At 59.5% G+C, this 24,934-nt stretch overlaps 1 protein-coding gene across 2 annotated transcripts in view; it reads left to right on the top strand.

Annotated features, from left to right (window-relative positions):
- The first annotated feature begins 219 nt into the window (after nt 1–219).
- The window catches only part of GRM4 (glutamate metabotropic receptor 4), a 44,656-nt gene continuing 19,941 nt past the window's right edge, over nt 220–24,934 (top strand). The window contains exons 1-3 of one of the 2 annotated variants that reach the window (XM_064173860.1): nt 220–457; nt 8,313–9,075; nt 16,691–16,907. In XM_064173860.1, the coding sequence (XP_064029930.1) occupies nt 8,557–9,075; nt 16,691–16,907 (736 nt within the window). In that variant the 5' untranslated portion in view covers nt 220–457; nt 8,313–8,556. Of the gene's footprint in view, nt 458–2,415; nt 2,735–8,312; nt 9,076–16,690; nt 16,908–24,934 lie in introns of those variants that run through there. The other variant, XM_064173862.1, reaches the window with a different exon arrangement.

Raw genomic sequence — 24,934 nt, 5'->3', positions numbered from 1 at the left:
GGATTGGGGGTGTGTGTCTTACGGGCCCGCGGCCGTGCTCCCGCAGACGAGAGCCGGGGTGGGGAGGGCGCGGGGGTTCCCCGCCGCGATGCTCTGGTGCTTTAAAAGGCTGGAAAAGCCTGCGGCGGGCTTCCCAGCGCCTCTTCATGCAAAACTTCCCCAGTCCCAGCCCTCCTCCTCCTCTTCCTCCTCCTTCTTCTCCTCCTCCTCCTCCTCCTCCTCCTCCTCCTCCTCCTCCTTCTCGTCGCGGTTGCGGAGCGCGGCAGGTCCCGCCCGGCTGCGGCTCGCTCGGCTCCCCGGGCCGGGGCCGGGGCTGGGGGGGCTGGTGGGCAGCCCCCACCAGATGCCGCAGGGCCCCCCCGGGGTGCCCGAGCCCCCCCGGGACCGGAGACGGATCGTGGCACCGAGCACCGGCTGGAGACGAGGACCGCCGCCGCCAACTTCGCGCTGCCCGCGGGTAAGTGCGGAAAAGCGCGGAAAGGGTGCGGAGCATCCCCGGGACCCCCTGCGACGAAAATCCTTCCCCGAGGGGCCGGGGAGCCCCTTCCTCTTCCTCCTCGCTGCAGCCCCACTGTTCTCCGCTGCCCCTCCCCAGCTCCAGCCAATTTTCCACCTTTCCTCCTTTTTATTAGGGGGGCTGCGACAGGGGAGGCTGCAGCATGGACCCCTCCCCGATCCCGAGCCTCAGCCTGTGTCGTCCCCCCCGCGGCAGCTCCCCCCGCCGCCTTTTCCCACTCATTGCATTATTCACAGTTGTGGATCTGCGGAACCCTCCCGTGGGGAGCGGACACGGAGAGGGTGGCACGACGTGACACCTCCTGCCCCAGCCCCCAGGCTTGACACCTTTGTCCCCAGAGGTGCCCATCACCCTGGTGTGGGCTAGGGGAGGGGAGCTGGAGGGGGGGCCTTGTCTTGCGGGAGGGGGCTGGGAAGGCATTTGGGGGCAGAAGGCGGCAGGCAGGGGCTGAGGGGGGTGCCGTGGGCTCGCCAACCTGAAGCGGGCAGTGCCCGCACAGCCCGCCGCAGGGCAGGGGCACAGGGAGCTGGGAGCTAGAAATGGGCTGCCCCTTAGAGCTCGGACGGGTTTTGAGGGGTAGGAACCTCGCCCGGAGCTGCGGGGGTGTTCCTGGTCTGGGGCAGGCCGATTCCGGTTTGTTCTTCTCTCGGGGGAGTTCGGGAGAGCGGATCCGGGAGCCTTCGGGAGCTGCCGGGGAAGTTGGCAGCCGTGGGGAAAAAACGGAGAAGTCTCCCACCAGCTGCCGGGGAGCAGCCCCACTTCATCCGTCCTTCCTCCTCCTCCTTCCGATCCTCCTCCTGCTGCTGTGACGAGCTGCCCATGCTCTGCCAGCCAGGTTATTTTCCCGTGGGCTGCTTCAGGTTTGGTGGGGGGATGCCCGCTGTCTTCAGCGGCGGCTGCGACGGAGGAGCTGTGGCGTGAGTCACTGGCACCGTTTGCTGCTGGGCGACCCATGGCTTGGGGCTTGATGGGGAGAAGGACGGCGTGAAGCAGGGCTGGGGTGACTGGAGGAACTCGGCAGCAGCGGCCACTCTCCCGGGAGGGAAGAGGCTGAGCAGATCTGTTGAATGCAGTGAGGAGCTGGGGGGAATGCCAAGAGAGGCGCCAGCAGAGCAAGCTCCCCTCCTTCCTTTCTTTCTCTCGCTGTAAGATCGGCTTTATGCATGGGCGAGGAGGATGTGCTGGGCACGGCTGCAGTTGTGGGGAGAGCTGGGAAAAGCGCCCCCCGCCCCCGACCTGCCGCTCCGTGCCGAGGGCTGGGGTCCGATGGGATGTGCAGGGAGCCTGGCCGAGCTGAAGGGATGCAGTGCTGGGGCCGTGGCGAAGATGTTTCATCTTTGTGAGGGTGCTGGGTTCCTGTGTGCAGCACGGGGCTCTGGCTGCCCTGGGCTGGCGGGGCACAGGCAAGGCCGTTTTGGGGATAGCAGCAGATACAGGGCTGGTGGTGCTGACCTGCAGCCTAGGGTGTGGAGGCAGCTGAGGGGCGAGATTCAGGGCGATTTTACAGCAGGACCTGAAGCTTGGATGCAGCCACAGCCATGGCCCAGCCCCGCGTCCCGGGGGACTGACATCGCCTGGCAGAGGAGCCTACTGGCTCCCCAAAAAAGAGCATCACGTTTCAACTTTGGCACCAGGCAGGAGGGGGATGGATTTGTCAGCTCAGCCACCCCCTCCCAGCTCTTCCCAGAAAGGCTGGAAGATGTGGCAGGTCTTAATTATAACACACGCAAACCTGCTCCTGCTGCCCGCCCCGGCTCCTGCGCCCGCTGCGGGCACCGTCTCGTCCTCTCGGGCTTTGCATCCAGTGGAGGAGTTTCCTTCGGGGGTAGGGGCCCAATTGCCTAAGCCCCTGTGCTGTGGATGGCCCCGCGCAAAGCCTGGCTCAGGATGGGGGTTCTCAGCCCCGACTGGGGCTTTCCCGTGCTGGGCACGGACAGGGGCTCACACTGCTGGATCCCAGTCTCAGGGCGCAGATGTGATGGGAGCAGAAGCACCGGGCAGTGCCGCAGGCACCGCTGGGCACCGGCACTCAGGCTGCGCTCCTGCTCCGAGCCGGCGCCGTCCCAGTTTGCAGAAGGTGATCAAAAATTAATTGTTGGATTGTGCTGCACACGGCAGGAGCGGGGCTGAGCGTCGGCTCCTTCCCTGCCTCCGGCCTCTCCCGGCTGGAGCTCTGAGCGCGTCTGCCAGCAGAATCCCGGCGCTGCCTCCCGCAAGGTGAGCTGCTGCCAGCCAGCTCCGCTCGCTCCGCGGCCGCATCCTTGCTCCCTTCCCCTCCCCGCACCTTCCGGTCCTTCAAAGTGAGGAATTAGCCCTGGCCTGCCTGGCAGCGGGGAGGGGAGGGGGAAGGAGGGAGCCTGCCTGCAGTTCAGGATGTGTGCGTCTATCTATAGCATGATAAATATTCCCTGGCTCTGGTCCATGCCTGGTGGGAGCATTTTTTCCTTGGGTTTAGCATCCTTCGGGGGCTGCTCTGGGACAGCGAGGAGGGTGGTGGCACTCGGCTTTGCCCCCATGGGGCTCCGAGCTGGGTGGCTGCAGAGAGGTCGAGCTGGCACCGTGGGGATGGGCTTCAGCTTATGCAAACGCTGTGATATGGCCTCGTGCGTCCATAAGAGGGACTGCCGGGGGGGGAGCTGCATCTCGGAGTGGGTTTCGATGGTAGAATCCGGGGTCTGCTGCCCGCTGAGCCGTGGCCCTGCGCTTCCTCCGAGCGAGCGCTCGGGTACTTGACCTGAATACTTAAGGTTTCGGCTGTGGAGAGAGAACTTAACCTGGCGTCCCCCCCTCCCCGGCTGAACTCCGCTGTACTTCAGGAGCAAAGCGAAGCTCCCTGATGACCGCTGGCGAGCAGGGGAGGGAGCTTGAGCACTGACTGGGACGTTGTGCTGACCGCTTGGCCCCACACGCCGAGGGAAGAGCAGGTGGAGAAAGAAATGGCCTGAGTGTGCAGAAAGCTGCTGCTGAGCTGGTGGCAGGAGCTGGCAGAGCCCTCCCAGTGCTGGGGCTGGACTGGGAAGGTCTTACAGAATCATAGGATTGCTTTGGTTGAAAAAGCCCTCTAAGATCATGGGGTTCAACCATCAGCCTAGCACCACCATGGCCACTAAACCATGTCCCCAGGTGCCATGTTTCTTGGATGCCCTCAGGGATGGTGGCTCCATCAGCTCAGCCTTTGCCTGGTTTAAACAAGCCCTGATGCAATGGGATAGGCTCAGTGCAAAACCAGAAAGTGCCTTGGCTCTGAACTGGGAGCAAACAGGTCCTGCACAGCTGAAGGACCTGCAGGCATGAGAGTGGATCAGCTGGGAGAGGGGTGGGATGCTCAGGCTGCCCTGTCTGAGATCCAGAGACCTCACCTCTCGGCTTCACCTGCTGCCAGTGCTGGTGATGGTGCAGTGAACAGCACTTAGCCAGTGCCTGGGTGGTGGCATATGAGATGGGAATGTGCCTGCCAGTAGTGGCTTGAGCTCCAAGGAGCTAAGGGCAGCCAAAGGACTTGGTTTTGACTGTGAATCCTGCAGGGAGTGGAGTGAGGGAGAGAAATGGGCCATTGTTCCTGATTGATTTATCTCCCCTTCCTGAAGGAGCTTTTTCACAGCTGCAGAATCCCTTCAGCAAGGGACAGGCTCTGGGGGGTTGTCCAGCAAAGAGCATCGCTGTGCTGTGCAGCTGAGATGGGCCAAGGGTCCTCTGGCCTCAGTTGTTGGGGTAGGTTCATACAACTCAGGGCTCCCTCTGGACTATTCCTGGGGCTTTGGCAGTGCTAGGCTGGGGAAGGGAAATGGTTTGGACAAGCCCCAGGTGACGAGTGCAGGGAGTCCTGCTGTCTCTCCTGGAGATGTACCAGCCTCTAGGAGTGAGCACAACTGCTTTCCTTGGCTCCAAAGCCCTGGGGTGCAGACCCCCATGGTGGGATGGAGCATGTGTCCAGCAGTGCAGCTGGGGATGTGTCCCGGTGCCCACCAGCATCTCTGGGCTCTGTGGAATGTGGTGAGTCCAGATTGTGTCTCACTGCAGCCCCATGGGCACTGGTGCAGCCCTTGCAGGAATGCATGGAGAAAGAGCTGTGAGAAGATGCTGCAGAGGTGAAGCTTGGGGTGGTCTCTTCTCCAGACATGGGGTCTCCTCTGGGACAGGAGAAGGCTTTGCCTTTTGGATGGGAATTTTCAACTGGCGCTGGATGTCTCCTGCCCAGAGACCTTCCTGGATGGTGAGGATGGAGTCCAGAGGATGGGGATGGTGCTGGCCGATGACTCAGTGGCACTGCCACCGCTAGAGGGCGACAGGATGCCACAGTGCAGCACCAGCCCGGGGTGCTGGGGAGCGTCAGGGCGGGAGCACAGCCTGGGAGCTGACTGCTGCCCATGACCCCGCAGGTTCCTCCTGCCCCTGGGCAGCAGCAGCCTCACTGTGCACTTCTGCAGCTTCTGACATTCCTTAGATCGGTCTGGCTCTGGCTGGGCAATAACCTGTGTCCAGGGTCTGGAGATCGACTTGGTTTGGTAGTCCTTGCATTGCTTTCCAGATGTTGGATCCAGCTGTGGCATAGCTGGGATGAACGTGGTGGAAAGGTTTGATCCTCATCAAAGCCCTGCCTGTGGGGAATGGAAGGAAGCAGCATTGCTCCTTCCACAGGTGCTGTGATAACTGCCATACTGGGCAAGATGCCACCCATTTATCACCACCCTCGGGGGTAGGTACCTGTTCCTGGCTTGCTGATTTCCTCCCAGGCTGTGGCAATGGGGCAAGAAGGTGACTCAATGCCTGCAGTATGAGGGTAAAGCTGTTCCCAGCTCCACAAGCACATGCTGTAGGCAGGCATCTCCCTCCAGATGTGCAGAACCAGCCTCATGGTGGAAAGGCTGCTCTGGGGAGGTGCAGGATCTGGGCTCCCTGGGGCTGCAGAGGCTGGTCCTACACCTTGCAGGAAGGACGGGTTTGCCTCCTTCCCCTTAAGCTGAGGGCCTGGGCTCCTGCCTGCTGGTGCAGCCCTGCATGCTGCCCACCCCTCCTGGCAGTACCCCCGGCAGGGCTGGGGACATGATTTGGGCTGTGTGGGAAGCAGCAGCTTGCATATGGCCCTGGGGGTGCTTGAGGCAGGTGGAGGGGGACGGAGGGAAGGGGATGCTCATCCCCTACTCCTTCCTGGGGATCACTTGGGCCCTTGGCAGCAGAGGGTAACTCGGACTGCCTGTCCCCGATGATTCAGCAAGGGATTCAAACCAGCTCCCTGCTCCCCTCCCTGCTATTTGCGCTTTCTTCTCGCCTGCCGTGATATTTTTACCTTCAGCTGGTTCAGATTGTGTGATCAAAGCAGGCACAAAGGGGAGAGAACAGAGGAAAAGGCTTCAGTGAAGAAAGGGAGAGGCTGTGGGCTCCGGGGGCACTGCCAGCTCTGCGGGAGCTGCTGTGGAGCGGCTCTGTGTGCTGACCCCATGGCGCCTTCTCTGCTGGGAGCAAATGTGGTAGCTCCAGGGGTGAGGGTGTGAGAAGTGACCTGATTTCGGCGGGCGTGGGGCTGCGTGGGGGGTTCTGCAGTGTTTGAGCATCTCTGGGGCTCCTCATCACCTGCCTCCTGGCTCTAGGCAGAGCCTGACCTGCTTCCAGGCTGGAGCAGGAGCTGCTTTCCCCTGCTCTCCTCCCGCAGCGGCTGGGATGGTTCTTGCAAGGGAGACAGGACCATGCAGGGGATTTGATCCCTGTCCTTGACTGCTGCCCTTGATCCCATCCGAGCAGGGCTGTGTTCCTGGGGGCCCTCCCGGCAGCGGGTCAGGGTGAGGGGGGTGGGTGTCATGCCGCAGCGCTCCCAAGCTCCTGCCTTTGGAAGCAAAGAGCTCGGCGCTGGGTAATTCTGGTTGTTTAAAAGCTCTGCCTGTCAGAAAGGCTTTGGAGATCGCCCTTCAAGTGGCTCCGACGGGCAGGGACGTGCATAATTTATGGAGCTGAGTTGAGGCGAGGGCCATCCTGGCTGGGGCGGCTGCGGAGCTGGGGATCTCCTCCGTGGTGTAAAGCGACTCAGCATGGCTGGCTCCGGCAGGCACCAGCCCTCGGGGCAGGCTCAGGATCTGGCCCAGCAGGTGCAGACTTGGATGCTGGGCTCTGGGCTGGAGTGAAATTAATTGAAGCTGTTTCTTTGGTCTGGTTGCTGCAGTTTGCCCTGCCTGGGGAATGCATTTGCCTGCCTGACTCTGCTCTGCTTTTTGGTGCCTTGCATTAATCATGCACTGCCCTTGCAGCATCCATCAGCAATGGGCTGCAGGGGAGAACTTTATCCCAGAGGGGAAACTGAGGCAGGGAGCTGAGCTGCAGGGCAGCTCCAAGGCATGGGGAGGGGGACAAAGGGCTGTCCTGCAGTGACCTCACAGCCAAAACGATGGCAGCACCCAGTTCCCACCCGAGCGGCTCTGTGGTGAAAGAGAAAGAAATGAGGGCACAGGGGTTTGTGAGAGGGTGGTGAGAGCTAAGAATGCCCTGGGCTCCCCTCTAGGTGTGGGTCAGAAGGCTCCCACAAGGATGTGGGGCTGAGATGGAGGGACTGGGATGGGCTGATCCCTCTCTGCCAGCTCCAGTGTTGGTTCTGGGGGAGATGGCACTTCTGAGGTACAGAGTGGGCACTGGTGTGCTGGGCAGCAGGGCAGTTAGCAAGATCAAGTGGGTGCTTCTAACTTGGTGAGAGGAGCAAGTCTCACCCTGTGCTGTCTGATGGTTAATCAGGACCCAAGGGTGCTTTGTCCTCCTCATGCCATGCTGCAGGACATGCCGTGCTCTTCCGTTGCTGCTCCTCAGGGCAGGGCAGCTGGTGATGCCAAAACTCTCCCCCAGGGCTGTGTTTGGTGCTGGGGCTGCTGATGGGGAGGTCTTGGGATGAAGGTCAGGATGCAGCATGTGTCTGTGGGCACAGCCTGGGCATCACCCAGGCACCACTCCCAGTGCTTTCACCACCAGTTGTGCTCCCAGTTTCCCTCCTTCCTTCCCCATGGGCACATGGCTGGGGGGGCTGATGGATTCTGCAGCCTGATGCTCCTGGCACAGACCTGTTGCTTTTCATTTGAGAGGCCCCCCAGGTTGCTGACAGACAGAAAGCCACAGAAGGCCAACATCCCCCCCCGCCCCCATGACTCAGACAAGCCCTGGGTGCTGTCGATATTTGCTGCTGGAAGCTGTCAATAGCAGATGCTTGAGAGAAAGCAGCTGCTGGGCCAGGAGTCAGTGGCCCGGAGGAAGTGCAGCAGAGCAGCACTGCTCAGGGTGGTGATGCAGATCCACGGCACTCTGGGCTTGGGCAACGCCTGGTCGTGTCAGCTCCCGCTTCAGACACAGATCAGCTCCCAGCCCCCTCGGTTTGCAGCACTCGGGACATGGAGACTGGTGACAGGCGATTGAAGGCCCTTGGGAAGCAGCCCCAGCTCCTTGCTTGAGCTTGGTGCAGCAGGGGATGGGGGACAGCTCTGATCCCTGACGAGGGCATGTGCCTGGCAGACCTGGGAACAGGCTTAGGGAAACCTTCAGCCCAGGGTGCCAGGGCTTCCCTCCAGCCTTTGAGTCAGCCACTGACCTGGTTCTGCTCTCTGGGGCAGAGCGACCACGGGGGTCCTACACTGGCCCCTCTGCTGGATGTGGCATGGCTGAGCCAGAGCTTCTGATGTCAGATATCAGGTGAACCCCAAATCTGTTTTGTGCAGAACCCCCAGCGCCAGTCCCCATCGGGCTCCCTGCTCAAGGCTCGGAGTAGCTGATGTCCTTTTCATGCTTCTTAACCTCCTCTCTCTCTCCTTCCCTCCTGTCCTCTCAGGGGCTCCAGAGGAAGCATCTGACACTTCGCTTGGGCTGGTGTCTCCACAGTTACCTCTTCTCCCTGGCGTAGCCATGCAGACCCCGGTGCCCTGCTGCAGCCTGGCCACACGCAGCTCCCCAGGGGCTGGCACCAGCGGTGGGAGCCGCTGACGGGATCTCGCCGGAGCCATGCCGCCCAGCCTCGCTCCCTGAGCAGCGCCGCCGGGATTCGGCTGCCGGCTCTGCCCCGGCACGGTTCGGCGATGAGCGGGGGGCGCTTCTGCATGGAGCGGTTCTCCTTCTGCCTCCTCCTGAGTGCCTGCAGCTGGGGGTGGGCGCCCGGGGGCGCCGCCAAGCCCAAGGGCCAGGGCTACCCGCACATGAACTCCATCCGCATCGACGGGGACATCACCCTCGGGGGGCTCTTCCCCGTGCACGCTCGGGGGGCGGAGGGCAAGGCCTGCGGCGAGCTGAAGAAGGAGAAGGGCATCCACCGGCTGGAGGCCATGCTCTTCGCCCTGGACCGCATCAACAACGACCCCGACCTGCTGCCCAACATCACCCTGGGTGCCCGCATCCTGGACACGTGCTCGCGGGACACGCACGCGCTGGAGCAGTCGCTGACCTTCGTGCAGGCTCTGATCGAGAAGGACAGCACCGAGGTGCGCTGCGTCAGCGGGGGGCCCCCCATCATCACCCGCCCCGAGCGCGTCGTCGGCGTCATCGGCGCCTCGGCCAGCTCCGTCTCCATCATGGTGGCAAACATCCTCAGGCTCTTCAAGGTAGGGCTCGGGAAGGGTAAAAATAACCCCCGGGTGAAGCCCCCGCGGGCGTTTTGTGCCAGTTTCTCCGTGCGTGCCTCTTCCTCCACTCCGGGGGCAGGCAGGAGCCAGTGTCTTAAAAACCCTTCTCCTGCCTCCCCCGGGTCCCTGGAGATCCTTTCCTCCTTCCCACTCCGCTGCTGACACGTTTAGCAGTAGGATTTTCATCTCTTCTCTTCTTTCTCCCCCAGCTCCGCAGTGAGGGGGGGATGTTGATGCTCCTGGTGTCAGCAGGGCTGCGGGAGAGAGTTCGCCGTGAGGGAGGTGGGCTGAGGATGGGCGTGGGATGGGATAATGGCTGGGAGGGACCTTGGGGGCTCAGCCCAACAGCCGTGTCCCATGCAGGCATCTCGGAGTTCAGACTGGGTCGCTCGCAGCTTGGTCCTAGTGGATCTTGGAGACCTCTGAGAACGGGGAGGGTCCACCCTCCCTGGCTGCTCCCTGACGGTTTCTGGAGTGCAGCCCTCACCCTGCCTCCATGCCTGTTAATTGAAGGGGCTTGACTGTGGGACTGTGGCTCACCCAGGGTCTGTGGGAATGGTGCCACCCAGGAGAGTCAATCTGGGGGCACCCTGGGTGTGTGATACCCTTTACCACCATACAAGACCGTGGCTGTCATGCATGCACTAACATTCTCCACTTGCTTGCCTGCAAGCAGCTGACAGTTGGGAGCTCTTCGATGCATGCCCCCCTGGCACCAGCTGTGAGGCGTGGTTGGGCCAGGGGGTGTGGATTATACTCCCAAAATTTAAGGCCACGCTGTAACCAGGGAGCCCTGGGGGTGCTGTGTTCTCTGCTGGAGTGGAGGCAGCTATCAGCGACAGAATGCAGAGATGGCTCTGATCACTCTCTGCTCCATCCCAGTCGGGCTGGGAGCGCTTGTCCTGTGCCGGTGTGCCCGCGGGGTGCTCAGGGCTGGGGGGGGACAAGGTGTGGCTCTCTCTCAGCTTTCCATGCCACAGGAAAGCCGAGGAGTTTCTTACCACTTTCCCCCTTCCTGTGCCTTTGTCCGCAGCGACGTCCCAGGGCTACAGAGTGTTTGGAGAGGAGCAAATGGCAGGGATAAAACAAACACACCCTGCAGTGAAGTCCCAGCTCTGCCTCCCATCCCAGCACCCCTAGCCCTCTCAGTTCTGCCGGGCTGGTGCTGTTTTCCTCCTCCTCGCTCCCCCTCCCCTCCTTTTCCTCTGCTTGCCCAACGTGCCAAGATCCCTGGGTGCCCTCCTGGGAGGGATGGAAGCTGTTAGTGAAGAGAGCAAACCCTGCTGGCTGATGGAGTTTGATTTTTCTGGGTCCCGTTCTAAGAGAATGTGTTAATGTTGCAGGCGACGGTGAGCAGGCTGCTCAATAATTAAAACAACAGAAATTAGAAGGAGCAGGAGGAACTTTAAAAGCTATTTGCAGAGACAAAAAGGATTGAATGCTTGCCTGGGTGAGGAGGAGGGAGGCAGGCAGCGGGGAAGGAGCGTGACAGTTGGAGCAGTGGGGGTACCTACAGCCTTTCCGGGATGGGGGTTTTTGTTTCTCTCCCTTCTCCTCCAGTTTTGGTTCTTGGGCAAAGCAGCTGTGACTTGTGCAGGGAGGATGTCACCAAACCCAGGTGCAGCCTTGCTCCAGCTTTGCATCGGGAAGCTGGTGCTGCTGGTGGCTTCCTGAGGGCACGGCTGAAGCCCAGAGCTGACCTTGGTTCATGACTGGGTTGAGGATGGAGACCTGAAAATCCTGGCGAGAGGATGCTGCAGGACAAGCTCAGCCCTTCAGAGAGAGTGGCGAGTCCCTGGGGGGGTGGGGGAGGAGGGGTCTCATGGAATGTGGAGCCTCACTCCACCTTGCCGTGCACAGCAAGAGGCGCCTGAGGAGCTCCTTCCCGCGCTGTGCCAGGGGCTGCTGCTGCTCTTCGCTATTGGGGCCGCGGGTCCGAGGCAGGGCCGACCTCGGATGGCAATCAGACACCTCCGCTCTGCGCCGCCGCCGCCCTTTACGCGCCGCCGGCTCCGCTCCGGGGTTCAGCAAAGCCTTCCTGGGCACCGCTCCGCAGCTCGTTGCCTTTGCCCATTCCCTTGGGAGTGACATTTGGCCAAGCTGTGGCTCCGTGCCAGCCGGCTGGGGGGAAACACGGAGGTATTTCAGGTGCCCTCCGAGTACTTTGGTGTTTCAAACGGCTGAAGTGGTTCTCTAAGAGGGTTGCAGCACATCCAGCCGGCAGCACAGGCACAAAATCGGTCAGAAGGTCCAACACGGTGAGGAGAAAGCCTCTGTCTGCCCCGGAGCCTAGGTGTGCACCCACACACCTGTGCCCATCAGACTGCAGGCAGGGGCCATCCTCTCCCTTTGCCAGGCCACGAGGACTCCCCTTGCACTGCTCCAGCATCCCACCTCCCTGTGAGGAGGTCACAACAACCCCCTAAGTTTGCCCCAGGAGCTTGGAGCAGCTGTTCCTGCCCAGGATGATGCTGTCCCCCTCCGTGGCCTCTCACCCTATCCCATGCTCCCCTCCTGTGCTCTCCATCCCCAGCCCTGCCCCTCCCTGCCAGAGGCTTTGTCACTCCTGTGCCACATAAATAACTAAGGTGTCCTTCGTGAGGTGCCAGCACCTAATTAAAGCTGTACATCAGTGCAACAACTTGCAGAGGCAGCACCCTCTGTCCGACCTGGTTTCACCACCCCTCATAGCTCAACCCACAGGAAAGCCTTCCTCCAGCTCCCTGGTCTCAGCTCCCCACGATAACATCTCTCTGGCATCTCTGCAAGAGCTTTCTGGCAGGCTCTAGCTCCTTCCCACCCATTTCCTCTGGCTTTCCAGCCCCAGCTCTACCCACTTTCTCCTGAACCCCCACAGCAGTGATGGTGTGAAAGGAACCAGATCCACCTCCTGCAAATCTGATCCTGAAATGCTGCATCAGGAGCTTTTTTTCAACCCTGTCTGGAAAGAGCTGGGACATGATGAGGCTCAGCCCTGGGGAGAGGATGGGCTCAGCACATGCTGGACGCTTTGAGCTGCCTGCTTCTGTCCTGGTAGCAGCTCCCCTGGGCCCAGGGGTGTGCTACAACAGGAGTGATTCGCCTGACGTGGGGCTGGGGGTGCTCAGCACCTGCAGACATGTGAGGTTTTGCTGTCTGGGGCTGGGTTGCTGGATCGGGTCCGTGGTGCTGAGAACTGGGCATGCCCCAAGGCCCTGGGGGCAGTGCGAGGGGAGGCTCACTCAGCACCACACTTCCCTGCTTAGTGGGGAGATAACCTTCACCAGGACGGGAAGGTGGAAAGCGGCCGCGGGACGCTCTGATTCATCACCCAACGCTGCCACTTCCCTGCCTCCTCTTTCCCGGGCTTCATTCAAACCAATGGCAGCTGCCTGCTGCCCCGCCCCGGGCTGCCCAGCGGCAGAGCTGCCTGACTCGCAGGCTGCCTTTCACAGGACGAGGCAGAGGGCTGGGCGGGTCAGGGACTCCGCTGCGCCCTGGCTGTCCTGTGTCACCTTGGAGCAGCTGAGCAGCCCCAGGGCTCTCAGCCTTTGCTCTTCACAGAGCATCTTCAGAGCCTTCCCTGGACTCTATCCAGCAGTTCCCTGCCTCTCCTGAACCAGAGGGTCCAGGACTGGACCCAGAACTCCAGATGTACCCTGGCTAGGGCAGAGTGGAGGGAGAGAAGAACCTCCTTGACCCCAGGAGACCACTGTGGCTTCCCAGCAGCTTTTGTTCTGCTGAGGGAAACTGAGGCACAGAGGACCTGGTCAGCAGCATCAGGGCTCTGAGGTGCTGGATCCTTCTGGCTCTGTGAGGAGATGCTGAGGGATAGATCCTGCCTTGGTGCTGGGCCCTTGCAGCCCTGGGGAAGAGGCAGTGGGATGGGGGCTGCAGCTTGCTGTGTTCTAACCATCTCTGCTCATCCTCTGAAGGGCTTTATGCTCTCCCTAATTAAAAGCTGCCCTGCAAATGGCTCAATGATGGAAATGCTAATTAAATCAATTCCAGGGCCTTGCACAAGATATTCATGAACTTAATCGTTCTGGTGAGGGAATTAGCTGCTCCCACCCCTGCTTCTGGTGTGGGGATGCCCCTGTCCAGTGTGTGTGGCTCTGGCTGTGCAATGGCCTCTCTGGTTTTCAGCTCCTCCCCTCCTGGCTGTTTGGTACCAGGTTGAGGTTCAGGCAATTGCTCTGAGTCACAGAATCCCAGCATGGTTGGACCTCTGGAGATCATCCAGTCCATGCCTCTGCTAAAGCAGGGTGAGCCAGGGCAGGCTGCCCAGGGTGCTGTCCAGAGTGGTTCTGAGTGGCTCCAGAGATGGAGACTACACCAAGACTCCACCACCTCTGTGGGCAGCCTGTTACAGTGTTCCATCACCCTTAAAGAAGTTCTTCCTCATGTTGGAGTGGAACTTCCTATGTCCCAGTTTGTGCCTGTCACCACTTGTCCTGTCGCTGGGCAGCACTGAAAGCAGCCTGCCTCCATTCCCCCGACACTCACCCTCTAAGTACTGATCAGCAATGATCACATCCCCTCGGCCTTCTCTTCCCCTGGCTTTACTCTCCACCACTGCACTGACCCAGAGGGCTCTGGGGAGCAGCATGGCAGCCCCAAACCCATCTGCCCTGTGCTCTTTTACCCTGAGGGACACTTCTGCAGGTTCGAGTGCTTCTGGGTGATGCTGATGCTCATAGTGGAGCAAAGGAGCCTTGGGTGCAGGAGAGCTGGTCCCACTGATTCCCCCCCACCACTGTGGTACTTAGGCCAAGCTGGAGAAAAGCCAGTCAAGGTATTACCACTGCCCAAACATGCATCTGTGACACACTTCCAGCTCCCCCTCCTCACCACATTCTTCTTTCTAAGAAGCTTGAATTCCCTGCCCACATTTCACTTTGATGCACCTGAAAGGACTTTTGTCTTTGATCCGAGCACAGAAGTGGTGCCAGGAGTTTGGCTATTGTAGACCAGGGGATCCAAGAGGCAGAGAGGGAAAGAGGCAGCACAAGTCTCTGAAATGGTCATTTGGGAGCTGCTGTTTTATTTTCACTTCCATTCAGAGCAGAGGAGTGAGACAGAAAAGCTCTCTCCATTTGTTTGTTAAAATGCAGCTTCCAGTTTGCAGCCTGCAGACCAACAGGTGTCTTCCAGGAGGGATCTGATCAGGGTGGGCAGTCTGGGACTCAAAACCAGATGTGTCCTGGCCACCTGAGCTTGGCTGGAGCTTGGGGGGTGTGTGGTGCACAGGGAAGTCTCCATCTGCAGAGGCAGAGATCTGCTTAAAGTAAATCCCTGTGCAGAGAGCAATGTCACTGGGAAGGGATCCTCTGGAAAGCTTCCTTGGGTCCTCACTCCAAGGCGCTGGAGCAGGTACAGAGAGGAGCAATGAAGCTGTTGAAAGGTCTGGAGCACAGGAGCTGAGGGAACTGGGGTTGGTGGGCCTGGAGAAGAGGAGGCTGAGAGGAGACCTCATCACTCTCTACAACTCTCTGCAAGGAGGTTGGAGTCAGGTGGGATTGGGCTCTTCTGCCAAGGAACAAGTGGCAGGGTGAGAGGAAACAGCCTCGACCTACACCAAGGCAGGCTCAGGTTGGCCATGAGGAACAATTTCTGCCCCTGGAGGGCTGGTAAGGCCTGGCCCAGGCTGCCCAGGGCAGTGGTGGAGTCCCCATCCCTGAGGGCCTTCAAAGCCGTGGAGATGTGAGGCTGAGAGCTATGGCTTGGTGCTGCCCTGGCAGAGCAGGGACTTAAAAGTCTCTTCTGACCAGATCAGCTCTATGATCCTAGGAAGGGCAGGGCTTCATTCTTGCCCCCAGTCCCTCCTTTGATGGGCACTGTTCGCTCCTGTGCCTGCTTGCTCTCATCACCTGGGCATGCTGCATGCAGTGCCTCCAGCCCAAGCCCCCATGTCCATCCTCCGGCCAGGCAAGGCAGGGAAGAGAGAAGGAGAGCAGCAAGGAGCAGCCCCTCCTGCTCCCCCCAGGATGAGTGATTGCCAGGCAGCACCTTGCCTGCTGAGCAGAATTTTAATGGAGCCTCCTGTAGCAGCTCCTGGTCACAGCTACCCAAGGAGCAGATCACAGCCCCTTGGAAAGGAGCACAAAGCAGATTGTCACAGAGAGTAATCCTATTTGTGCCTTGATAAAGATTCCTTCCCTTCCCTCTCCCACTCTGTCTCCATCTCTCCTCTTTTCATCTCCTGCTCTCAGGTAGCAGAAGGGTGGCTGCTCCTCTCTGGGAGCCTTTTAGCATGCAGGTGGAGTCGTGGGTTTATAACACCAGGATCGCATTTAATGGAGAGAGAGGGAGCTGGGAGTGGGGAAGGGGAAAATAACAGAGAAACAAAGGGAAGTCTGTGAGGTGCAGCCTGGCAGGGGGAGCGGAGGAGGAGGGGTGGGTTGGAGGGGATGGGAGTCCTGGGAGGGTCTTGGGGTGGCTCCAGTAAGTGTCCCCACCCTGCAGGTGCTGGTACCCAGCTGAGCTCCAGGCAAGACCACAGAACAGAATCAGAGAATCGGTTTGGTTGCAGCAGATCTGGAGCTCATCTGGTTCCATCACTGACCCAGCACCACCGTGGCACTAAACCCTGTCCCAGGTGCCATGGCCACGTTTTGTGAACACCTCCAGGGATGGTGACACCAGCACCTCCCTGGGCAGCCTGTTCCAACCCCTGACCACTCTTGCAGAGAAGAATTTTTAACTCATATCCAACCCAAACCTCCCCTGACACAATTTCGGGTCCAGAGAGGTTGTGGAGCCTGCTCTGGAGAGATTTCAACCCCCTCTGGCCACTGTGATCCTGAGCAAGCTGCTGTGGGTAGCAGGGAATTGGACTGGACGACCTCCAGAGGTCCCTCTGACCCTCACCGTGCTGGGATTCTTCCTCTCTTTGCTTTGTCCAGGCATCTGAAGGAAGGTGAGAGGGCAGCTGGTGGCCAGACCTCCCTTGGGCTCTGCTGGCTCCAGGCAGGGCTGTCACCACCTCTGCAGCCACAATGAGGCTGTTCCGTGGCTGAGCTCCAGCCCCTGCCATGTGCCAGGCTGCATCCAGGACTGGTCCTGCTGGGTGTGGGCTGGCGATGATGGATGAGGCTCTGTGGGGATTCAGTGCATCTTTGGTAGGGAGCTGCAGGCTGCTGGGGAGAGCCTGGGCCTGATAATTTAATAATCCTTTTCCATCTTTAAGATAAATTAACCTCTGTGGTGGTGTTTGGAGGTGTAAAGTGCTGTGTAAGTGTCGAGTGTTGCAGTGTCCTTGGCTGCTAAATCATCCTTGGGGAGTGCAGCAGCTCTGATTAATGCAGAGACCTTATTTACAGCTGGGGTGGGCAGCACTTGCTGGGATGGGGTCAGGTCTGTCCTCCCCGGGGCAGGAAGCCAAGGGGAGATCTCAGCGATGCTCTGAGAAGTTTTCTCTTTGCCTCCCCCCTTCTGGGTGCATCCCACGCTTGGCTCCTGGGTGCTGTGGAGCATCTCATGCCCATCTGCTGACAGACCTCACCCATGGGATGCCTTGATTTTCACCTCCCCAAGGCAGGACCTGGGGGGCACAGGCAAGCCGAGGGCATGGCAGTGGTATGCAGCTCTCTCCTGACGCTTTGTCTGTCTCCAGATCCCCCAGATCAGCTACGCCTCCACCGCGCCAGACCTGAGTGACAACAGCCGCTACGACTTCTTCTCCCGCGTGGTCCCATCCGACACCTACCAGGCCCAAGCCATGGTGGACATTGTCAAAGCCCTCAAGTGGAATTATGTCTCCACCTTGGCCTCCGAGGGCAGCTATGGCGAAAGTGGGGTGGAGGCCTTCATCCAGAAGTCCAGGGAGGACGGTGAGTAGGTTTCTCCTGGGCTTTGGATCGTCTGGAGGATGGGAATGGAGAGGTGGATGTCTTTTGGTGGGCTGCTTGGCCTGAGCTGGCTGTGGCTGCAGTGCAGGAGCAGGGGTGGATGGCAGGATCTGGGGGACGGTCCCATGGTGATGTGAATTTTGGGGCTGTTCTGCTGATTGCAAGGACAATGTCACAGCCAGGAAGGGTCCAAGCAAGGATTGGGAGCAGCAACCCCAAGCTCTCTCTGCTCTTCAGGGCAGGCTGCTGGCTGCATTTGGGAAGCACCTTGAGTCCCACTCTGTGCTTAGCAGGAGAGCTCAGATCCTCTGGGCTGGTCTAACCCCCTGCCTGCAGAGCTGTGCCACGGGGCTGGGTTCATTCCAGAAGAAAAGGCTTCTACAACTGCTGCCAGGTTTTAACGGCAAATAAAGCTGGCAGGGGCGTGTGCCTTGCCCAGCACCGGTGGCATTATCCCTGAAGGCAGGGCCTGGAACGTGTCTGCAGGCTTTGGGCAGGCAGAAAGTCCCTGCTCAGCAGAACTCTTTGGGAGGATTTGTCTGGAGCAGGCAGCGTTCTGCTGACAGGAGCAGTGCTGTGCTTAGGGGGATTAGCAGCCTCGCAGCCGCCGAGGAGCCTGCAGGGACCTGCGGGTGGCCGAGCATCAGTGCTAGCAGTGTCTGGGGTGGTGAGGACCCCTGGGTGCTGCTGGCATGGGGTTGGTATTGCTATGGGTTGGTGTTATTACCAAAAAGCAAACCATGTTCTGGGCTGCAGCAAAAGATGCATGGTCAAAGGAGAGGATTCTGCCCCTCTGTTCTGCTGAAACCCCTCCTGGAGCACTGCACATGGACTTGGAGAGGGTTCAGAGGAGGCCATGAAGATGCTCAGAGGGATGGAGACCCTCCCCTGTGGGGATAGGCTGGGAGAGTTGGGTCTGCTCAGCCTGGAGAAGAGAAGAGAGACCTTAGAGCAGCCTTCCAGTACTTGAAGGGGCTCCAGTAGAGCTGGGGAGGGACCTGTGTCAAGGGCTGGGAGTGCCAGGACAGGGACAATGGCTTTGAGCTGGGAGAGGGGAGAGTGAGCGTGGAGGAAGAAATTCTTGAGAGCGAGGGTGAGGAGACCCTGGCACAGGTTGCCCAGGGAGGCTGTGGATGCCCCCTCCCTGGAGGTGATCAAGGCCAGGCTGGATGAGGCTGTGAGCAACCTGGGCTGGTGGGAGGTGTCCCTGCCCGTGGCAGGAGGTTGGCATTGGATGATCTTTCAGGTCCTTTCTAACCCAAACCAGTCTATGATTCTATGAGCTCGAAGCCACCTCAAAACCCCATGGAGGGGCTGGCACACCACTGGGGTCCCTTCTGCCTTTGGCATTGCTTTGTGCCCAGAGTGGGGCAGGAGCTGAGGGATGTTTCCTGAGGCAGTTGCAATCCTGCAGTGCTCAGGCTGCTGCCTGTGACTGGCTCGGCTGTGTCTGAGCAGCACAGCTGGCAGAGGCAGTGGGGCAGCAGCCTGTCTGCAGCGAGTCACACTGCGCTGTGGCCTCACAACAGCATAAAGGGAATCAGAAGCTCGAGGTGAGGAGCTCCTGATCAAAGCCCTATAAATAGGAGCAGCCTCAATGCCGCCTGGAACGCCCTGGCACGGGCACCGGCTGTGCTTTTAATATGCAGAGAAACCCATCTGGGATTCAGCCTGGAGGCTGCTCTTCAGGATCTGAGCTTGGAAAGCAGAATGTTTGCAGAGGCTGTGGTATTGCCAGGAGGAGCCTGTGGGGATGCTGCAGAGCAGGTGGGTGCAACGGTGGGCACAGGGTGTGCTGCCTGTGTGCCCGCTGATGGGTGGGCACTGAGCTGGGCCGCTGTCCGTGCTGAGGTGGGCTCCTGTCTGTCTGCACATGGCTGGCTGTGATGGTGAGCTGCTGCAAGGGGCTTGTGGATCTGTGGATGGGAAGGTGCTTGTCAAGTGTGTGTGGTGCCCAGAGGGTCTAGAGGAGCTCTCTGGAGAGGGCGTGCCATGGGGTGGGTCAGCAGTGTGTCCTTGTAGCCAAAAAGGCCAGTGATGTCCTGGGGAGCATGAAGAGGAGTGTGGGCAGCAGGTCAGGGGAGGTTCTCCTCCCCCTTCTCTCTTCCCTAGCCAGGCCACATCTGGAGTTCTGGGTCCAGCTCTGGGCTTTCCAGTGCAAGAAAGACAGGGAACTGCAGGAGACAGTCCAGTGGAGGCTCTGAAGCTGCTGAGGAGCCTGGTGCAGCTCTGTGAAGAGCAAGGCTGAGCGCCCTGGGGTTGAGCCTGAACAAGAGCAGCCTCAGAGAGGATCTGAGCAGTGCTCAGCAAGAGCTAAAGGTGGGGGGCAAGAGGCTGGGGCCAGACTCCCCTCAGTGCTGCCCAGCGATTCTAAGAGGCACAGAACGACTTGAACCTCCACTGCTCCTCCACCACGCACCAGTAAGGAGCAATTGCCGTGACTGGAGGTCCCACTGCAGCAGGAGCACTTCTCTGAGGTACCTGTGGGTACCGCGGGCTCCTCCGAGCAGATGCTTAACGACGTGACAGAGTAATTGCAGAGTAAACGAGCGCGCACGGAGCCGACATGCAGCAGCACTAATCCGGGGCTGAGGCAGTCCTGTAATTTGTGTATCCACATAACCCAGCCATTATCTGCATTAGTGGTAATTTAGTGATCAAAAAGCAGCGTTCGGCTCTAACTGCGCTGCAGCGGCGGTGGCAGCGTGGCCCCGGCCCCGGCGGTGCCGCTTCCCTGCGCCGGCTGCAGCAAGGTGCCGGTGTGCAAGAGCCCTTCTGTGCCAGCCCCTGCCTGGGACCTGCGGCAGCAGCACTTTCTCGGGTGTCTGGGTGAGCTCTGAGCAGCTTCCAAAGCCATCCTGCAGAATCCCAGCATGGTGTAGTTGGAAGGTACCTCTGGAGATCATCCAGCCCAACCCCCCTGCTGCAGCAGGGCACCCACAGCAGCTTGCCCAGGGACACAATGGCCAGCGGGGGTCGGAAGCTCTCCAGAGGAGACTCCACAGCCTCTTTGGGCAGCCTGCTCCAGGCTCCAGCACCCTCATACCAAGCAAGTTTCTCCTCCCGTTCAGGTGGAACCTCCTGGGGTCCTGTTTGTTTCCATTGCTCCTTGTCCTGCCCCTGGGCACCACTCAGCAGAGTCTGGCCCCATCCTTTACCCTGCCCACTGGGAATGGGTGAGGGATCCATTCCCTCTTCCACAGCCTGCCTGTATCTACCTCTCCTCTGCACCTCTCCAGTGTAAAGGCTCCATTGCTGCTGCAAGGTGCCTCCAGCCTCTCCAAGTGGTGTAAAAGGGCTGCTGGCTGACTGAGGATCCAACCTCTGCTGAGGGCTCTCCAGTATGTTGTCAGACAGTGGAGTTTACTCCTGGGGTTGGTACTTACAGTGCAGGAAGGATCCAAACCCTGCCCTGCTGGCTCTGCCAGGGGGGTCTCTCACCCGACTGGGATCAGGGGAGCATCTCCTCGCTCTTCTCCCCAGCAGCTTCATTTTTCATGCTGAGCCTGAGCCTTCAGAGTCAGGTTCTATTTCCATCAGGCAATAATGCTCATTGCTGTGGTTAGCAGTTAGCATTCAAGCTGTTTGCTTTCTGATGCATTATCAGCTTGACCTTCACTTTCAATTTTTAGCAGAGCTGGCGTTAAAGCCTGGCCTGGCGCAGAGGAGAGCAGCTTCTGCCGAGGGCACAGGCCGACCCCCTCGCCCTGGGGACAGGATTTCCTCGCAGCTGGGGCTGGCCCTGGGCTACCCAGACAAAGTGACCTGGATTGGGTCATTGTATCTTCTGTGCTGCAATTACTCTGGCAATTAGGCTGTTGGCTCAGTGATTGCTGCTGGCTGCACCCATGCCTGCATGGTCCTTGTGGACTCAAGTGATGGCTTTTTGGGTGCTGCCCCCACAGAGATGTGGACTCTGCCAAGGGTGAGCTTTCCTTGGCTACTTTAAAGTGCTTTAAGTACTTCCCCAAAGCACCCTGCAAAGCTCCGTGGTGCCAGCTATATTTCCATGTGGCACCACGGTGCAAGGAATCCCAGCATGTTGGGAGTTGGAAGGGACCTCTGGAGATCATCCAGAACAACCTCCCCCGGCTAAATCAGGGCACCCCCAGCAGCTTGCCCAGGATCACAATGGCCAGCGTGGGGTTGGAGCCTCTCCAGAGAAGGACACTTCACAGCCTCTGGTGTGAGGGTGCTGGAGCTCTGGGGCAGGCTGCCCAAAGAAGTTTCTCCTCCTGTTGAGATGGAAGCTCCTGGGTCCCAGTCTGTACCCATTGGCCCTCGTCCCAGAGGACTCATTTCCTGAGCACCGAACCGGCTGTTAGTAGAAACAGCTCAGCAGTAGACACAACAAGCCCTCAAGTCAAAATTGTTTTGGCAACACTGGCAGTGAAAAACTCCAGCTCTATATTCCACTTGACTGTGTGAATAACCGTGGAGAATTAACGTCAGAGAGAAGAATTCTGACCTGGGCATTAAGAAATGTCCCAATGTCCCCACCTCCAGCCTCTCCCCGTCACCCCACTCCGGGGCATCACTTCAGTGGCCAGACGGAGCCCTCTGCAGCCCTGCCCGCCCTGACAGCAGCGCTGTGGAGCTCAGAGGCTGGGTGGGGGTTGCTGTAGCCGGGGCGCCGAGCGCCGCGCTGGCTCTGCTGCAGAGGGCGAGAGCTGCGGGCCCGCACTCGGCTTCTCGCTCTGTCTGGGGCCATTTCACACTGTCAGCTCCACCCCTCCGCTGCGTTATCCTCCGCTGAGTTTCCTGTCTGCAGCGGAGAGGCTGATCGCTATTTGGATGCGCTCCCTCATCGCCACCTGACAGCCCTGCTGCCGCCGCCGGCTCCTCGCAGCCCTCGCTGCCTTGGGGCGATGCATCAGGATGTCACTCCCGAACCCTAAGGCGTCAGCGAACACCAGGCAGGACTGCATGGTGGATCTGTTAAGCACCGTGGGGGTTGGAAGAGACCTCTGGAGATCATCCAGTCCAGCCCCCTGCCAGGACAGGGTTAACTCGAGCAGGTGGCAGAGGATGGTGTCCAGGAGGGTTTAGAATTTCTCCAGAGATGGAGGTTCCACCACCTCGTGGCCAGACCAAAGTGAACCAGTCTCGTGATGGCTCAGGAGCTTTCCCTCCACGAGGGCACAGAGCCGTGTCCCTAATGACTTCTCCTTTAATGAGTTGGTTCGTGGAGGCTTTGAAGTGACGTGAATAATGAATCCCGGGGCAGGGGAGCAGCCTGCTGCTTGCCAATTAAGACTCTGGGCTTGGGATTCTCATTTAAATGGCTGGGGTCAGGAAGCAGAGGCCAGGAGCACGCAGGGAAGCTGCGCAGGTGCTGCTTGCAGAAGGCCACCGATGCGGTGCTGCGCGGAGGTTGGATCTCCTCCTCGGGGTGCCCAGAGCTGCTTGGCGAGCACATCAGGGTGGCAGTGGGGACGTGCATGTGGCCGTGCCCAGCCCGTGAGCCCCCAGCCCTTGGCAGGCAGCTCTGCGGGGGGCCCCAGCGGAGCTGCTGATTGATGGTGCAGCTAGCGGCAGCCAGAGCTGATTATCCACCTGCAATCAAGAGGCCACTTCAGCGCCGCGCGTCTCGGAGCGGCTGCGCTCCCACCGAGCCCATAATGGCGGAGATTAAACCCTGACCCGTGTTTGACAACACGAGTTAACCCCCCCCGGCAATGAGGAGAGGCCCAGCGGGCCCCGGCGAGCGCCGGTGGAGCCGCAGGGCTGCTGCGATCCCACCAGCGGAGAGGAGATGCTGAGGGACGGACGCGTAGAGGTTTGCCGCTGCAGGTGCCAAGAGGCTGGGCTGCGGAGGGCAGCGGGGATGCCCCAGGCAGGCAGCTGTGCCCACTCCCCGACACCACCACCTCTGATTTTTCAACATTGAGGTATGTTTTGGGCCCCCATCCCCTCTTGCACCTGCCGCTGGCCTGGCCTCGTTCCCCGTGTGCTCTGCACTCTCCAGCCACCAAGTTAATCAGATCCTCGTTAAGTCCTAATTGCCCATCTCCCTTTTTTGTTACGTTCCTCGTTAGTTTGATTAAGGGAGCTGCTGAGCAGCAGTAATGTGGCCGTTTTAGAGCTGTCATTGATTTAGTTTCTTTTCTTATTTATTTATGAGCCCTTCTCCTCTAGCTTCCTCTCTGCCACAAGTGCAAGTTCACCCAAGGCCAATTTGATGCCCTTGCAAGTGCCACGGGATCCACAGGTGACACTTAAAGCTTCTGCCAGGGCAGTAAAACAACGGCCGAGGGGAGATGCTGGGATCTCTCCAAAGAAGGAGACTCCACAGCCTCTCTGGGCAGCCTGCTCCAGGCCTCCAGCACCCTCACACCTCCTGGGTTCCAGTTTGTGCCCATTGCCCCTTGTCCTGTCCCTGGGCACCACTCAGCAGAGTCTGACTCCATCCTCTTGCCCCCCACACTTTAGCTCTTGCTGAGCATTTCTCAGATCCCCTCTGGGGCTGCTCTTCTGCAGGCTCTCAGCCCCAGGGCTCAGCTTTCGCTCCCACAGTGCTGCTCCAGGCCCCTCAGCATCTTCACAGCCTCTACTGGACTCTCTTCAGCACTTCCCTGTCACTCTTCCACTGGGAAGCCCAGAACTGGACCCAGTGCTCCAGATGTGACCTCATTAGGGTAGAGGAGGAGGAGAACCTCCCCTGGCCTGCTGCCCACACTCCTCTTGATGCACCCAAGGACACCACTGGCTCTGGGCTGCAAGGAAGGTTTCTGTGTTTGCAAACTGCTGCTTTGGTTGGACTTTCTCATCTGATTGCCATGGAAACTGTAATTAAGCTGCACTGGCTCCTTAGCCAGAGTTCTGTCTCTGGTGGCACAGCCTGTGTCACCCTGGCCTGGCTGGGGGCTCGGTGGTCACCAGGGCTGAGTGCCCTCTGGGCAGAGACATGCCCATCCTGCTGGCACTGCCTGCTGCTGCCTGTCTTGCCTGGCTGATCTGTCTGTCCTGGAGTCTGTTTATCCAACTCCCTCCCCTCCATCCATCTGGCTCCCCAGATGGAAGCAAGCAGCATCTTGGCCCCGTTTCTGATTACAGGGAAAAGAGGAGCTGAGAAGCCCTCTCCACGTCTGGACCACGTGGGTGGTGCTGCCCCAGGCAGGGGGCATCTGCTGAGGGAGTGCTGTTAGCCCATCCCTGCCTCCTCCCTTGCTCAGCACCCATTAGCCCCCTCCACTCTCTGTCCTTTGGCTTCAAGGGGCCAAATGACCTCAACTTTAGAATCACAGAATGGTGGGGGTCAGAAGGGCCCCCCAGAGGTCATGGACTCCAACACCCCTGTCAAAGCAGCACCACCTAGGGCAGGTCGTGGTCCTCTGGCTCTGTGGGAAGGAGAAGACTCTCCTGTCCTGGAGGGGGAGGGACAGGCCTTGGTGCCTGTCCCCATCCTATTCTCCCCCTGCTTGTCTCCAGGGCCCCAGACAGGGAAATCTCTCCCTGCCACCCTGTGCTAATTACTTTGACCTTTGCTTAAGTGGGGATCTTTTAGTGGCAGGAGAGGTATCAGCCGTGTCATTTACTATGCAAATTGAGACCATCAATTACAGCCAGAAGGTCCCACAATGTTTAATTTTCTCTCCCATCTCTCTTTCTATTGGCATCTGCAGAAAGGCAGGAGCAGGAGGGCTCTGGCTTGGCGCAGCAGCCGTGTGGGGACGCTGCCAGCTGCCAGCTTCCCCTCGTCTCCTTTAATTTTAATTAGCTGCTTCTGCAGTCACCCTGTGGCAGACTGGGCTGGGAGCTCAGCTGCTGCCGCGAGGATGGAAGTGAATCCCTTGGCAGGGCCAGGCTGCTGTCTTGAGGGCAGAAGGCTCCTGTCATGGCTACAGCTCATCTCAGAATCGTGGAGTTGTTGAGGATGGAAGAGACCTTGGAGACCACCAGCTCCAGCTGCTTCCCTGGAGCTCACACTCCCACCACTGCCACCAACCCACAGCCCTCAGCACCACATCAATTTGGCTTTTAAATAGCCCCAGGGACGGGGAGTCCAC

Source organism: Pogoniulus pusillus, chromosome 39, assembly GCF_015220805.1.
Source record: "Pogoniulus pusillus isolate bPogPus1 chromosome 39, bPogPus1.pri, whole genome shotgun sequence".
Classification (NCBI taxonomy): domain Eukaryota; kingdom Metazoa; phylum Chordata; class Aves; order Piciformes; family Lybiidae; genus Pogoniulus; species Pogoniulus pusillus.
Note: the sequence above shows the minus strand (reverse complement) of the source record. Positions and strands in the feature narration are given on the sequence as shown.